The following is a 17,667-nucleotide window of genomic DNA, read 5'->3' on the forward strand; positions in this document are numbered from 1 at the left end:
TGATCACTCATCTGAGATAAAAAGTAGAGTTGTTTAGCAATTAACCCAGAAACTCAGATCATTAAGGCAAATAAAGTTGACAAGAAAACTTATTAATTGATTGATAACAACTTAAGCTTTTTTCATACATTTTATGGGAAATCTGAATTTACTTATGACATTAGAAAAGAAACAGTGACATTAAGCCAAAAATTCAGCAGCACATAGGACAGGCAAGAATAACAAAACCCAATAGATTTAAAATGCAAGCAGCATTAACTACAGAGGTTTGGTATGCATGCTCCTTCGTCTGGATTCTGTTGTTCCTTCCATATTCTTCCAGTCACCCGTAGCTTGAGCTCCTTTCTGTCCCCTCCCGAGAAAAAAAGGGCCATGTTACGTTGTATAACAAGACCATCATGGCTATCCCTAACTTTCCTATGACTGTCTCTTATGCTTCGGGGTGTACCCTCCCAGATAAGCTTCCTTCCGTTTCCCCCTACTTCCAGGCTGTAGGTGTAGTTTTGTGCATCTGTCTCGTCTCCCATAAAACGAAGGAACGCCATGTAAACAGGAGCCATTCCAAGCTGAAATGCTTCAAAATGGAGACAGAAGTACTGACCAAAACAATTGAAAACCTGGAAAACGTGACGGAAAGGGTCAGTCTAATTTAGTATAACTAGCTTTGGAACAGTTCCAGAAGGAAAAACATTAGCAAAATACATGAATTTTTTAGTCAGAATCCTCTCCTTTGGGCAAATTTAAATTGAAAATAAATAGAAGATATTCAACTTACTGTTAACATCCACGTAGCATTTTCCACTTCTCGGGGATTAGATTTGACATAGCGATGGTTAAAAGTGCATCCAGAGTGCATGTCTACCTTGTGATCATCTCTCAAATGAGTAACCAAATAAGGAATATCACCAACAGCTGCACACTCTGACCCAGCATAGGGGCAGTTGTATGGTCTAAAATTACAGGCTGCCTCATGTTTCAGCTTACTGTAATAAGGAAATATCTCTGGACATCCAAGAGACCCAAATTTGCAAGGTAGCTCAAGTGATTCAGCCACCTTTTCCAATGCTAAACATCTGATATCACCAAGCTCCTGTCTACAAGTGGGACATCGGTTGTGCACTCTGGCTTTACATGTTGAACAGATAGTGTGCCCATTATGACACTGCAGCAATAACACATGAATATGATAAGGTAAGTATACTGACAAAGGTGATCCTTGAAGGATATTGATAAAATTCTTTAGAGCTCCCAATTATCATCAACTAAATTCACTTTGGCTTAACTAGTTGTAACACTCGTTTTAGTATCTGTGTTTTGTGATTTTCTACCAGTATCCAAAACAATCTTCCAGCATGCTAAAAGACTCCCAACATGAAGAAGCTAAGCTTGCCCTCCCTGGACAAATAAGTACTCAAAGTGCAAAAACATATTCCAACTACCAAATATGGATTTCAGCCAGATGACTATAGGCAAAAATTAAATGCCTCTGAGGATACCTCTAGGTCACGATAAATTAAAATACTAAAAATGTCATACCTTATTAAACACATGTGCTTTTTAAAATATGGATGGAGGTCTTGATTCTAAATCGTTGGCTTATACTCCCCACTCTGATTCCATGAGCTATACTTAGGTGCTGACAAGAGGATTTACCCTACTACAATCAGAGAGCTGAGAATTTGCAACCCTATTAAAAAATTTAGACTTTTCAGTGCATGCACTTCCATTAAATCCAGGAAGCTGTTGGAACGTAGTTACTTTTGAAACTTGATTTAACTGAACACAGCCCATATGAAAGATAAAATACTAGCTGCTCAACCAGCAATTGGAGAGGTAAAAGGCCTCAATGATGCCTTAACTAAGAAAGGAAACAAGGCAACACACATCACATTTTATTAAAGCGCAAACACTCCTCAATGCAACATCTTTATTTTCTTTCCCAGCTACCTTTTAACAGAATACATAATTAGTGTTCCCTAATTTCCTATTCTGAGGACATAAAGAAGTCTTCTTATGACCTACTTCTTTAATATGTATACAATTTGAGTATGCAATTGCTCCCATTAGCCACTGAAGTTGAACCTTTATAGCACAATCCAGGAAGATACAAATAGACAAGATTTTGTAAAAATAATCTATAAAAAACACAATCTATCGTAGAAATATTTAAACATGAAACAGGGGATTAAAAACTAGCAGGATGACCCAATAAGCCAAAGTTGTTGATTCTTTACAAAAAGTCAAAATTTCCGGATTATTGCTTGATGTCCTTCTTCCTAAACCACCTCAGTGAAGTGATTAAAAACCAGCAGGATGACTCAATGAGCCGAAGTTGTGGATTCATCACTACAAGTCCAAATTACTGGATTATTGGTTGATGCCCTTCTTCCTAAACCACCTCAGTAGACTTCTCCCGGTATTCAACAACTCCAAATGGACAAGAATACCATGCAAAACAAACTCATGAGACCCATTGTAATGTCTCGAGCTCCTAAGACTAGAAAGAAACTCCCCAAATCTAATTCATTCACTAACCACAAAAAAATTACCACATTTACCAACTCTCAGCCTATCAACCCAATAGAAAAAATATTTTAAAAATTAGAAGAGAACATATGGTCACAGAAAACAAATGGACGTTTTCTTAAGGAAAAAGATCTTTGATAAAACAATCATTCCATAAACACCTGTTCATGAAAATCTATCTCCATAAATTTTCCTACATAGATAGCTTGAAAAATTACCCTTAGTTACAGAAAAATATTTAGGAAAATTAGAGAATATATATATCAAAATCCAAGAAACAAAAATCAATATTTCCTCAATCAACCCAACCCATCAAACAGATTAGAGAAACCCAAAATTCAGAATTGCACCATTTGGAACATCAATTGACCAAAGAAAATTCAATCTTGCCTCAAATAAACCCATCAAACGAATTGGGAAAACCCAAAACCCAAAATTGCAAAATCTGAAACATAACTTACCAAAACCTCTTAATTCATCAAAAAGTAAACAAATTTACCAAAACCCCTCACTCAATTCAGAACATTTTCGGGGGGGAAAGGGTCGAACCTGATGGATTGGAGGGTACATAGAATTGGTACAAACAGGGCATTCAAGAAGCTCATGAACGCTAGTTGCTGGATGAATTGCAATTCCCCCATTATTTCCATCACACAAGATACTGCTTCCGTTGTTGTTGTTGTTCTTGTGGGTCGTCGTCTTTGAGGACGAAAACTGAGGACGAATGATATGTGGATGAAATTGTGGAATGTCATCTTCCTCTATACCATCAGAAGATGATACACATTCAATGCTATCAAACTCCATTCATGAAACAAAAATATATTCAATTCTTGATTCAATCGAAATCAAGAACTGATGAAAACAAATCCTCTTTTGAGTAAATTTTGTGGAATTATTGAGGGGTTTTCATGGGGAGTGGGTGTGGGTGGGGGTGGGGGGTCTCTATACTATAAACAATTGTTTGATTTTCAAAAAGAGGAAAACAGAGGAGCGGGATGGTGGGGAGGAGGGTTTGGAATTTGTCTTTGGGGAAGGTGGAAAAAGGACGGTGCTTTTTCCCTTTTTCATTTTTTTATTTTTATCAATTAATTAATTAATTTTTAATTAGTTTAACTACATTATATCAATGATCTATCTTTATTCTAATTCAAGCTTAAAATATTAACTTATCATTTGTTGTTCTATTCCTCACACTAAGATGAATTTGTGATGACATTCCTTCTGTTTTAATATATTCAAATACAATGTATCATTTACCTAGATAAAAACAAAGACGATTTAATTAATTATATATTATATTATTACGTTTATCAAAACTCTTAAATTTTTCAGTATTTAGCTTTGTTTTATATATATAGATTTGCTTTTGTTTTCATTTGTTAGGTTAAATCGATAAGGTTTTAGATAGATTATATTTTTAATTTGCCGAATATGGATGTTAGTAACTGAGAAGTTATAATTTTTTTCCTTTTTCCAACTCTAAGATAGATAAGATAACTTCTTTCATGTTATTAAATTAAACATGATAAGTACATGTAAGTCAATATCAAGATTTAATTAACCCAATTGAAAAATTGTGCCTTCTATCTTTTACTGGCACTTAGTAGAGTTGGTAAGTTTCATTTAGTCAATTTCGCCAAACATAATGTGTATTTGATTAGCTTTATGAACAAGCGATCTATTTAGTACAAATAATCTCTACCGGTGAGATTTTACTTATGTAATAAAATTAGAAATCAAATTTAAGTATTCTACTCCAATTAAAAAACATGGGGTTCCACAAAGTATTGAAAATAAGTTTTGTAATTAGTGGAATAAAAGCAAGACTTGGGTTAAACGCTACTTAAAGTGGATGAACCGCTAGCAAATAGTAGCATCTTGGCTTCTTTTCTTTTTCATTTTTGTATTACTCTATTTGGCATTTGACTTTTTCACTGCACTTATTGGCTCAATAAAGAAAAGAATAAACCCATCATGCGTTGGAAAAGGGGAACCATGTAATAACTCACAAGTGTCAAATACAACATATACTTTTTGTTTTTGTTTAAATTTAGGAAGTTTCACAATTGAATTTTGTGTGTTTTACGATGTACGAGATCCTTCCACTGCTTAAAATTTAAATGAGTGGAGCCCCTAGGTCAGTTCAATGTCTTAAGGCAGGCCTTGTTTAGACAAAAAAAAGTCATGTCCGAGTACGTTTGGGTGGATCAATTACTTGCTATGTTAAAATTATTTCATCGAGTATTTGTTGTTCGAATCTCTTGATATATCTACTCTGCTTTTCTGATGTCAAAAATCAGAATATAGGGTGGAATAGATGAGTCATATTAATGGAGGGAGAATCTAGCTTTCATTCTTAGCCTTAGGAGAAGAATTAAAAAGCATAGTGACATACAGGATAAGATAAGTACCAACTTTTGTGCATATTTCCATTTGACAGCTTATTTTTAGTTGGTAGTTGCCTCTGCATAGTTGTTGCAATCTTATTCAATAATAATAATAATTACAACTCTCTTTTTTTCTTACATCAATCCCTGACTTTTGCATTTGAGGTTCATGCACCCTTTAGTTTAAACATGTGCTGGCACATGTGATATCAGTTCATGAGTTCAGAAAAATTACTTGAGATATAAGTTGGTTTTGGAACATAAGAATGGTCAGGGTTAGAATCATTGGTGGACAGTTAAACACTACATGTGCTGGTGTGAATAAACAAGTATCCAGTAAAATTAGTCGCAATGCACGTAAGTTAACCCGGACACCTAGGTTAAAAGAACAAGATGGTCAGTGTCAAAACTGATTTCTCTAAATGCCATGACCACGAGAGAGGAAACAACAATCAATCTATAAAAAGTTACTAATATGTTTTGTCTAGGAAGTTGTACAGTATCATAGGCACGGACTTTACTGCTTTGGAAGTTCCGTCTGACTGGCTGTATATCCAAGAACATGGTAACCTGAAAATTCTTTGCTCCAGAAATACTGCAGATTTTTCTTTTCTATATATGACAAGTTAAGGTTAAGAAGAAAAACACGTGCAATGCTGTAAAACCATAGTGATTGACAAAACTTCTCCTCGTTTATCGGGAATGTAAGTTCCAATGTATAATGTAAAAATTTACAACTTGACAACCTAAAAACTAAGCAGATGTGGGACAGAACAAGAAAAAGAATGTTTTGAACCACCAGGAGGCAGGAGCAACCTTATATTACAAACAAAATACAACACCTGGAACAATGTCAAGAACCTATGAGCGAAAAAAGTAGCCTTGAGTCATTAACTTACCACTGATTTGGAAAGGCTTCACGGTAGTTTGAATCCTCCGCCACTGTTAACTGTCGTACTGTTGCATCTCTAGCACGGGCATTAAGAAGCCTTTGACCCAATCTATCTTTGGCAGTTTCTTTCTTTTTTAACATAGATGCCAGAGTTTCTTTCTTACTCATGGACAAAGATTTAGATAAAGACGATCTATCCTGATCTTCTCCAGCATGTAAGGATCTTGAGGTGGATGCCAGTGCAGCATCACGTAGAACTTCTTGATTATGTTCTCGAACTTTTGCAAGCTTTGCCCGCTTCAAAATCTGTTTGTCCTGCTCTCTCTTCTTTGTCTCCTCTCTATCTCTTTGTCGGACATTTTTTACAGCCTGCTTGGCTAATTTTTCCACAAGTTTATCATCCAAATCATGTATTTTCTCCGCTACTGAAGGGCATGCATTGATGGGCTCTTGCTGATCCACCAACTGTGAAGCCTGATATTCTATTGATGAGCCTGTATCAATTGGTTTGCCTTCGTCATCTCGAGTAATAATAGGTCCATGAAATGGACAAATTTTCAAATCTCTCCTCTGACAAAGTTCTCCATTTCTCAAAGGGGCTCGACATGGTTGGATTTCAACGGGGTCTTCCCTATAAACAGTTGCATGGACTTTTAATTCTGCAATTTTTTCAGCAGGAATCACCGCATCATGGTCCACCCTACCCCAGTGGCCGTCAAGATCTAATCCTCTTTGGTTCGCCAAAACATCCCTGCTGCTTGATCCCCAATCATCCAGGAAAGAACCCCACTTCATAACGGGAGCTTCAGCTAAAAGCTTGCCTCTAGAGGTGTCAGTTTCACTGTCACCATTGGCCTCCTGCAACTTCTCCTTTCCCTTAAGACTGAGATTACTACATTCAGGAGCTTCAACTCTCATTCCATTAAAATTCAGATTCAAGGAACAATCCTCACCTTGGTCAGGCATTTTAAACAATTTTCCATTTTCTGGTTCCACATTACCCTCTTCCCATATGTCGTCATCCTCGACACTTCTAGTTTTAGGCAGAGTACAACCAGATTCTTCACATTTTTTCTTCACTGATTTGAGATGATTACGAATATCAATGAGATCCTTTAATGTGGAGTCCCTGAACCTAGTGTCTGTTGTTTCCACTCTTATGAGAACAGAGATCCATTCTTGCACTGTGGCCATATGGTTTGTTACTAGAACCTTGAATAGTTCCCTCAATGCATCAAATACAACTTCATTCTCACTGTCAACTTTAATCTTTTCCCCCTCCTTCAAGGAATCAAGACGGATTTGTCGGAGTTCAGAGTTGCGGAACTCCACAATATCTTCATCATCTAAAGAAGGCAACAATATATCTTCTTCGTCCTCTGTGCTTAAAATGTTCAAACACTCACCAATTTCATCAACTGTTGACTGAATTTCATCTTTTATAGAAGCAAGGTTCTCCTTCAAGGTTTTAAACTTCTTCAGCAGGATCTCCTTTGTCCTCATCTCTCTTTCCCTCCTTTCCTGCCGAATCCTAGCTGCATTTGCTTGCAAGTTTGGAAATTGAAAGCGGAGGGTGTTCTTCAAATAGTCATACCCCAGCCTGAGCTGCCTATAATGAATACCAAATGAAGAATTCCACTTCTCTAAGAACTCAATTGCTTTGGGGCGTAATACAGAAGCAACAGAGGCAGGAGGCGGAAGCGGCAGATTCCTTCTGAACCCAACACTTAATGTGAGTAACTGATCCAAGTTCTCGACAACAATAGTTCTAAAAATCTTTGAGCGCATGAAGAGTTCATCTATTATGAGAAGAGCGAGATATCGTACCTGTCAAGAGAAACCCATAAAACAAGTTACTATCAGGAGACGACGCACAAATGTGTCAATTTATTTCTATACATGATGGGATGAATGTAGCTTAGCACCGGTTTTTAATCCTATCACAAGAAATAGTTTGTAAATCAGGAAAATATCCTAGACCATAACTGGAGAGAAACCATGCACTATATTCTTTTGGAGGAATTGATTACATAATTGAATGTCATACACACCACTTAATAGAAAAATCATCTGGTAAGTGCTCCCACTCAAATTCTACTAAAGTTTTCTTCAAAAGAAATCAACAATGTACTACAGCATCATTCATTATATCTCATCTCGGACTTTAATATGCTTCTAAAGAGAAAACCTTTTACCTTGGATAATTAAGTGGCCAAATGTTTGAACTGCAAGTATTTATGACAAGTACAAAAACAAATAAAGATTACACCAGGAAATTGGACATCGTCCTGGCTATTCCCAACCAAAACCATAAAACCAAGTATGATGAAGGACTATATCATGAACCAGTTTTCATCTAAAGATCAAAGTGAGTTCTCGTCAAAGTACAACTAAACTAACATTTCTATCAATGACCAAAATAATCATTCCACTGGATTTATAACGATGTCCTCACTTTGTTCCCATAAAAATCACTCAAACCCTCTGCAATAATTCTATATCTTATTTTAAATCCAACATGAAAAATCTTCAATGCATTCACTTGCACATAGAAACCATTGACAGAGTATGTGTCAGCAATGAATGTTAAAACATCAGTTGGTATGAAATTCAAAATTTCTATGGTCTTCAATTGAGAAATTCCTGCTCTATTGATTTGCGGTGAAAAATGTCTTATTTTTCTGGTAACCAATAGAACTGATAAAATTTTAGCTGAATCAATAACTGAAAATATTCAGCTAGGCATTTGTCCTAATCAATCAACTAAACCTCAATCCAAACTAGTTTGCCTTGGCTATATAAACTCTCTATATCTTCCCAAGGATCCGGGGGACATCACCCTATTCTTAGATAGTTTATGAGGGAGATAGGTGCTTAGTTTCTTTTTGGTAAACCCTTTATACTTTTGATGTAATTACTACAGGAGTTCACTATTGGTGTACTTCTATGTTTATAATACCAGTTAACTTTTTCAAAAAAAATAAACTCTCTATATCCAGTCTACTCTATTAAGACCTGTTGCCTTCAAAACTGGTAGCTAAATTGTCCTTCAAATCAAATTAAAGTTTCTCTAAAACAAGACATTCTCTGCATCTTACACTTATCACTTACACCAAACACTTTTCTCTTAAAATCCTGCATTTATCGCTAACATATAGGTGTCTGACCAAACTGAATACCAAACCAAAAAAAGACTCGGTATAAGCTGCTAGCTTAATTACCATAACAAGAAAAAGGTGCAGATTCTTACTTACCATAGCATCAAAGATACAAACTTTGGAAAGCCCAAAATCAACAAAATTACAACATCCTTTCTAGTTAAGAAAGAAAACCAATCACCAATACTAAATAATCCGTGTTAAAAGATTAAATTAGGGTTTTAGAAGGATTATGGGTCAACGAACCTGAGAGTGGTCACGTTTCATGAGGGAAATTAGGGTTTGCGCAGCAAGTCTGAGCTCGGAATCAGAGGAACGGACCACTGATTTGATGGATTTGAGAAGTCGGGGATCCACTTCCGGTCTGGTGGAGTTGGTGGCTTTATCAATTAACCCTGCTACCACCATTTTCTCTTTTTCCTCCTCCATCGCCGTTGCCGATTTCATGGAGTTATCTCCTCTGAGTCCAATTTTGGTATTCGTAAATGAAAAATTCAACAAAATTTAGGTTTATCTTATTCTACTATTCCTATTAGTCAAAACATTTACCTTGGAGAAGAGGATTTCGTTGCGTCTTTGCGTGTAATTAATTAATCCCTCCCTAACCGACTTTAACCACCAAGAAGCTCAGCCGGACGGTGTAATTTAATCCTCAGTTTTGGTGCAAACATAATGAAGGGTCGTTTGACACTGCACGATAAAAATTTATTTTTTATTTAGTTTAAAATATCGTAATTATTTGTTTTATTATTTAAATTATATTGATGGGTAAGTTATCTTATTAGAAACTTTTTAGTATCTTTTAATTATGATGAAAGTTTTGAAAAATTATTTAAATTATATTGATGGGTAAGTTATTTTATTAGAAACTTTTTAGTATCTTTTAATTATGATAAAAGTTTTGAAAAAAATCTAGATATTCATTCGCGCATGTATTATTCATATGTATTCATTCACTTTATTGTATCAATTGTTATCAGTTTGTATCACTTATATCAATTTTGATGGATACAATCACGATAGGTTATATGTGTTTACTTAATTTTGCTTGGTACACTAATGGTGAAAAACAAAAGTCATGTGCATACAAACAACAAAAATACATTATATCATCAAGACAAAGTGTAAAAATACAGTGATTGCCGAGAAATCTCACCTTCATGTTATGAAAATATAAGTGAAATACAAAAATACAACAGAGATCTGCAAAAAGTTTTGAGGTGAAAAACTAAAACAAAAAATGACAGAAATACAAAAATTTGTCAAAAAAATTCTCTTTCAAAATACATAAATAAAATCTAACATAAAAAAAATTTAGAACGAAATAGGCGAGAGGCAACCGGAGAGAAGAGGCGAGAGAATAAAGTAGAGTTATGAATAGTAAATATGATGTACTCCCTCCGTTTAAAAAAGAATAACCTTCTTATCTTTTTAATCTGTTTTAAAAGGAATGATCACTTTCCCTTTTTGGCTATATTTTAATTTCAATTTTCTACGTGACATTTTAAGGCCACAAATGTAAAGAGTATTTTGGTACATTTGACATAACTTTAATTTAAAACCACAAAATTGAAAAGTTTTCTTTATTTTATTTAACTTCGTGTCAAGTCAAACTATGTCATTTTAAAAAAAAACGAAGAAAATATATATGTAAAATTCCCAATGTAATATAGAAGCCCAACTCAGATCTGAAAACAATACAGCCCAATGTAGTGTAAAGATCCAAAACTTTATCCTTAGATCCAATTGAGTCCATATCCTAACCAATTGTGAAAGTTTGCACAACAAATATTTACATGTATACGCAAAACTATACAAATAGTTATACACTTTGTCCGTGTCAAAGAGAACAATTTAATAAGATATGAGAATGAAAATTGTACTAAATATATGATGAGCGCATTATATTTTGTGAAAAAATTTAACGGAAGCAATTTTTTGCAAATCCGCCAAGACTTGTAAATAATTTAACAATATATGAAAATAAAGATAGTATATATACTAGTGTCAAAGTTATGAGACACCCCTCACAACTTGTACATAATTGAACGCATACATGTTCAATCAATTTAGGAAAAATTATGAATAATTTAACATGATAGAAGAATAAATATTATACTAAAGTTATGACATATTCGTCCTAACTTGTTGAAGCATGATTTTTCATTCTTCCGTGGTTCAATATCACGGCCATTTTCGCTCAAATTCCTTAAATTGGAAAAATGAATAAATACTGACCACTAAATAATCATATTTCTACAAATCATTCCGTCAATTTTATGTTTTAACTTTTCAAGTATCAATATCAAACCATGGTTACTATTTACTAATAATAAAAATTACGCAAATGACCCATTTTTTAATATCGTTTGGATTTTATGCCTATTCTTAGAAAATTATGTAGTATAACTCGTGTTGTACAGACTAAACATTATATTATCGACTAAGATCTACAGAATCTTATATTATAATCTAATATCTTCTTGTGGAAAATTTAACTCGCTCAAAGAGACTTTTACCATGTTGTTTAAAAGATTAAAAAAATGAGTTTCATTTATTAAATCTAAACAATTGTATGAAACAAGGAAAACGGGCGAAAATTTCTCCAATTTGTGGGTTAATTATTATATTTGAAAAATCTCAAATTATAATTTAAAATTTCCTAATTATGTTTTTGGAGAATTTGAAATTTCATCTCATCGTGATATGAAATTATGAAATAAAACACATATCCGAATGCTTACTTAAAGAAAAGGAGAAACCCTTACACTTGAGCATGTACACACACCCCTCCACATGTTATCGTAAATTTGTACTTAAGGTAGCTAGGAATGTCTTTATTACAATGCTCAAACAAGCAATAAATGTTTTTTGGGACACCTACATTGTTGGTGACAAAAAAAATCAATAATATTGTACACTTGGGCACATGGTCTGTCAAATCCCACATGGGGGGCTCTTTATAAGAGATTGATGATTACTTATTTTTCTAATTTTATCTTCACATGATGGATTTTTATTTTCATGTCAGGCGATAAATAGTGTACCATAACTTACGGATATTATTGTCCTTAAGTCCTTACCCTTGGACACTTGTTGATTTACTTTAAAAACGTTATTGTTTTCAATGGGAACATGGAACATGCAACATGCAACACTTCTCACATTCTAAAACCAATAATTTAGTCTATATATGTGTAAGTATATAGATTACACTTTGCTTTTTGGTAGTATTATTATATATAGAACGGTCTTCTAGATGCATGAATTATGTCATACATTATATATGTTATATGTGTATATTATATATTGACATACCATTTACGATAATTCGAGGATATATTTGTCTTTTTTCCCTAAAATAAAATTGATCAAAACTGAGAGTAAACAAGTAAGAATATTTGAGATGGAGCCGGGTCATTTTTACTAAAATAATTATTATTTCTAAAAAATTAAGATATGCTTATGTACATTCTTTCCAATTTGTTCTTAGTAATAATTATTAGTATTAAAAATAATAAACATTGACAATTTATGATAAAATCTAAGTGAAAATATGTGCACCTACTTTTCATATTGTGTAATTGTTTAGATGGCCCAAGAGGAAGAACAGTGTTCCACCGCAATGCACGGGTGCCGCAATTTGCTCGGAACTTGGAAAGATTGACATCTGCATAATTGCTCTCACAAATCATTAACTATAAGTAAATGGTAACCAACTGTAAGTTCAACCCTTAATATCAAAGTATTCTACAACAAGAAAAAGAAGAAAAAAAAAGGCGCTTATAGCTAACTTAATTTAATTCGAATCTACTAGTATAACGTTAAGAATTGGAGATCCAGAGATTTTTAAGTTTTAACTGTACACCATTTAATTGCAGTATAGTACCCAGTGGGACTTGTTTATTTTATCAACAAAACAGACATAATATAATTTGTCGTCAACATCCCTTCCAGCTGAAAACCATTAAATCTCATGAGTCACTTTCATTATAGAAATTTTGAATTCAGATTTCAGGTCATGTGAGAAATTGCTACATTCGCCTTTCATTGTACTCGGTGGTGAGATAGTATCAAAAAATAATAGGAGTGATAGAATATAAAATGAAATAAAAGCAGGTAACGCAAATAAATTGGAACATTAAATCTCAATTACACACGGTATTGTGATTTAGTGAGGAAAAAAAAAAGTTGTACTATTTCTTTTTGCCAAACAATTATTTGAGTTGTCCTGTTTCTGTACGACTTTGCATTATGGCACACTATCAATGTAGCCATTAACTGCGCAACCAGAGTAGCTAGCTCACCAATTGTAGCGTAAAATGTCACTCCTACTCTCCAATTTAGTCCATAAAATAGCAAACGATTACATTAGGCCATAAATTTTGAAGTTATTTTTCATGTTACTGCAATTCTTTACCTATTTGAAGTCTTTTCATAAAAATATACCAACTGACATTGGACGAAATTGTCGCTGCAGAAATTCCAAGGAAATCAAAACATAGAGAAAACAAATTAAAAATATATAAGTTTAAGCAGCGCCGCACATTTTGCAGCTACTATCAAAACAGAGTGTTTTGAGTTACAAATTACTACTCACAAATCTACACTAATTCTCACGACATACTTGTCTCTTAACCCTGTATTACAACATTAATTTAGCACATAATACAAACACACAAACATCTAATCATCTTCTCCTAATCCAAAGAAATCATCAAACATAATAAACTGGGGAATTTTTTGATGTGTAGTAAATTTAAGCACAGCCACGAGGAGCAAAGCCTAAACGAGAACCAGCAAGATCAAACACTACCCTGAAACCTTGCTGTTGAATGTTTCCGATAATCGACAATCCACTCATTGTACCTGCAAATGCAAAGCAGAATGTCCCATCACTGTCCACCGGAATCAAGTAATTCGACGCCGGCAATGACACGTCAGCTCCACGGAAATGCATAACCACAGTCGGCACCTTCACTTCCGTTTTCCCTGACAGATCGAAGCACGTATCGAACAATGAGAAATCTGGTGCTCTCTTCAGATCTCTAGCACCCATTCTGAAAGCGTCCCTTAGTGCTACGTAAGCGGGTCGGGTCAATCGAGTCACTGAAGTTCCTGAATCAACTATGACACCACCATCACCGGCGGCGTCTAGCTTGAAAAGCGACGGCCTGATGGCAGGAACCCTAGCGCCGCCCACGCTGATTCCGGTGAGCTCCACGTAGTAAAACGTGTCTAGTTTTGGGTTATTCACCAGTGGGGTAAACACGGCGGTTCTAGAAACCGCTGATTCGCCGAAGACTAGATAGGATGGTCTAGAGGAAGAGGACCGGTCGACAAGGCAGTAGGAGAATTTCCGGCCGAATCTCCGACCAGCTTGAATCGGGAATGATAGTCTTCCCCGGCCGAGACCTAGTAAACCGGCGGCTCCAACGAATAAGCCTTCGTTATCGTGGCCGCATCCAAGGGCCACGTTGTTGACACGTGTCCCCCTGAAAGTTAACGTTTCAGTTGAAAAATCACCGACGGTGAAAGAACCGTCTCCGTAAGAAACCTGATAAAGACACTTTTTACGGTTACAGCTAGCAGAATCCAACCGGCGACACAAAGGCGACCCACATGCAACACCAAGGAAGGAAGACGATTTGCTCGGGTCAAAAACCGGGTCGGATTGAGTGTAGCATTTCTTACAAGGCGAACACTGGATCCAAACGACGTCACTTCCCGTATCCAACACCATATAAACATACTTAGGCGGAGTACCAACACCGATTCGCGTGAAGTACTCTCCACTCCCCTGAGACAGTCCAGAAACAACAGAACTAGAGAAATCCCTACCACCAGCATGGGGCTTTCCGGCGCGGCGGCCAACGGTGGCGTTAGCAGCGGCGAGGTCAGAAATTGCCTTAGCTCTATAGGCGTCGCGTTGAAGACGGAGCTTAAACAGAGCATGTGGTGTAGCATTGAAGGATGAAGGAGATACTAAGTCTACATGATGCAACTGTAGAGAGAGAGTATTATCCGGATCCAGGTCGGAGCCATGGCCGGAAAGTAGTTGAGCATCGAAATCTAGGGATTGAAGTTGAGTTAGTGGGAGGGAATGTAAGAGTAATGTTTGGTATTGAAGGGAAGTGGAAGAGACATAAATGGCAAAGAGAGAAAGGAAAAGGAAGGAAAGGGAAATGGTTTTTCCTTCCATTTTTTGTTAACAGAAAAACAGGGGAAGTGAGAGTGGGAAAGGAGGGGGTGGCGTTGGGAGTATAAATAATGGTGACAGAGACGGTGGATATTTGCACTCTCGTGGGTGTCAACTGTACTTAGCGGTGATGTACGAAAAGAGAAAAAAAAAAAAAAAAAAAGGTTGTTTGTTGTTCGTAGTTATACTTTGGATATTTATTTATTTTAACGAGAACGAAAGTAATAAAAATATCATAAGCTAAAGTCTAAAGATATGCATCTTTCTTCCTGTAAAGTGCATCTGTCTTCCTCTTCTACTTAATTAACACGTCCTCTTTATTTGTACTCCTCCATTTTAATTTATTTTTGATTCGTTAAATTTTTCTTATTCTTTTTAACTATTTTATGATATATTTAACATCATAAAATTAGTATTTTATTAATCACAATTTATATAAGTTAATTTAATTTTGATATAAAATTTAAAAGATATTTGAAATTTATTGTTTAAATTTTTTTTATAAATATATGTATGAATAGAAATTATTTCATTAATGATAAAATAAATATTATTTTAAATTTATATTATTACTAAATATAGAAAGTAAGTCACTTAGAACGGAACAAAAGAAAGTACTAATAGATTATGAGTATATAATTGAACATTATCTGATCGGTCGACGAGAGGCTTGGGAGATTAGAAAGGATTATGTTCTTATCACTTAGGTCTACCAATGAATAGTAATTTGGTAGTCTCAAGATGACTTTTTTCTCTCTTTATAGTCTGTGCCAAAAAAAAATATAATAATTTAATTATAAAATATCTATTTTATTTTTAATAAAATGATTTACAATTACATAATTTTTTATCAATTCATTTTAAATCATAAATTTTAAAAGTCATTCTTTTTTTCCTTAAACTTTATGTCAAATTGAATTACTGCACATAAAATGTGACGGAGGAGTGCCAATTTAGGAGTCACAATATCCTACAGGCTACAAGTACTGACACGGCGACACTTGTGCCTGCCGTAAACAAGATTTCTTAATTTTTTTATATAAAACAAGATACAAAATTAATTTTTTTAAAATTATAATGACCTCAAAATCTAATCCTCAGGAAGTTCTTAGTTAGTGTTTGGAACCAAGTTCTGAAATATTCTTGGTAAATTATATTTGAGTGAAATTATTAGCAAAGTTTTACTATGTGTTTGATCTTAAATTTTTCAAAAAATATATGATTATCTTAAAATATATATATATATATATATATATATATATATATCCATAAACTTTGAAAATTATTAAAAATACCCATAAATTTATAGTATCATTTTATAATGAATATTTTCTGTTAAAAAATAGGAAAAATTACTTAACTACACACCATTTATTATGCTATTTTCTTATTTTCCCTACCATTTAAAAAAATATCAAAAATTCCTTCTTTTCCTCCCATCAACCCATTTTCCAGATACATTAATTTGAAATTTCATATCCATAATTTTCCTTCCTTTTTTCACGCCACAAATCTCTACATAAATACATCAATTAATCTATTTTTGAATTTCAAATATTTTCTATTTTCAATTAATGATTTCAAATTATTCAAGAGGTAGATTTATTTCCATCACATTAATTTTCGATTTCTTTTATTATTATTTTTTTAAAATTTCATCTTAAAAAATAAAAATAAAATTACCTCCGCCCCCTGTCCCCATTGAAATCTTATTGAACCTTTGCAATTTTAGTTAATCATATCGTTGTTGAAAATTTTTCTTGAAAAATATTTCTACTGTTGAAAAACGTCCAAAAAAAAGAAGGAAAAGTTGGATCTGCCATTGCACAGCCATTACTATCAAAGATACATATTTTTAATGTATCTCATTTATTTTGAGTCTTAAATTAGTCTTTGTTAGTGTTATCATTAATCTAATACATCACTGCTACAATAACTTTTGTTTTATGCAGTGTATCATTTTCATATTTAAGGTATTGATACATAATTCTAATGTCGTTGAATATTCGATCAGTGTTTATCATGTTTAATATAAATGTACTTGATACATAAAATGTGTGTTATGTATCACACAACAGAAAAAGAAGATAATTTGGAACAATTACATGTATTTTTAAATTTTAAGTTATAGTATTTCTCAAACAAAATAAGATAGATAAATAATATTATATCATGTACTAATTTTTAGTTATAATACGTAAATTCGAATTTATACTAAATGTGTATGATACATAACAATTACCAAACAATATGTATCGATCTCAAACCTAAAATCTTATTTAATGTATCTAGTAGATATACAACACTTATTAATTTAAATTGAAAAGATCTTCATGATGTATCTTTTCAAAAAAATTGATAATTCTGAATCAAAATTGAAAGGATCTTCAATGAACTAAGAGAATAATTTTGAAACCAAAATTTTCAACAATTTTGAATCAAAATTGAAAGGATCTTCAATGAACTGGGAGAAGAATTTTGAATCTCAATTTTTTTGACAAA

The 17,667-nt window shown here is 33.9% G+C and overlaps 3 protein-coding genes across 3 annotated transcripts; all 3 read right to left on the reverse strand.

The window, feature by feature from the left end:
- Positions 1 to 50: 50 nt before the first annotated feature.
- Positions 51 to 3,612, reverse strand: LOC125816275 (E3 ubiquitin-protein ligase SINAT5-like). Its single transcript, XM_049495861.1, has 3 exons — positions 3,076 to 3,612; positions 776 to 1,162; positions 51 to 617 (listed from the first exon to the last, which is right to left on the reverse strand). The coding sequence occupies exons 1-3, from the start codon at positions 3,331 to 3,333 to the stop codon at positions 255 to 257; spliced, it is 1,008 nt and encodes a 335-aa protein (XP_049351818.1). The 5' UTR covers positions 3,334 to 3,612; the 3' UTR covers positions 51 to 254.
- Positions 3,613 to 5,589: 1,977 nt separating this feature from the next.
- LOC125815922 (UV-stimulated scaffold protein A homolog) lies at positions 5,590 to 9,513 on the reverse strand. The gene is made up of 2 exons (XM_049495496.1): positions 9,213 to 9,513; positions 5,590 to 7,635 (listed from the first exon to the last, which is right to left on the reverse strand). The coding sequence occupies exons 1-2, from the start codon at positions 9,411 to 9,413 to the stop codon at positions 5,812 to 5,814; spliced, it is 2,025 nt and encodes a 674-aa protein (XP_049351453.1). The 5' UTR covers positions 9,414 to 9,513; the 3' UTR covers positions 5,590 to 5,811.
- Positions 9,514 to 13,449: 3,936 nt separating this feature from the next.
- LOC125815872 (aspartyl protease family protein 2-like) lies at positions 13,450 to 15,196 on the reverse strand. The gene has a single exon (XM_049495436.1). The coding sequence runs from the start codon at positions 15,166 to 15,168 to the stop codon at positions 13,726 to 13,728; it is 1,443 nt and encodes a 480-aa protein (XP_049351393.1). The 5' UTR covers positions 15,169 to 15,196; the 3' UTR covers positions 13,450 to 13,725.
- Between the last annotated feature and the right edge of the window lie 2,471 nt (positions 15,197 to 17,667).

The sequence above is a fragment of the Solanum verrucosum genome, unplaced genomic scaffold (genome assembly GCF_900185275.1).
Source record: "Solanum verrucosum unplaced genomic scaffold, falcon-dt-bn FXZP01000261.1, whole genome shotgun sequence".
Taxonomy (NCBI): Eukaryota; Viridiplantae; Streptophyta; class Magnoliopsida; order Solanales; family Solanaceae; genus Solanum; species Solanum verrucosum.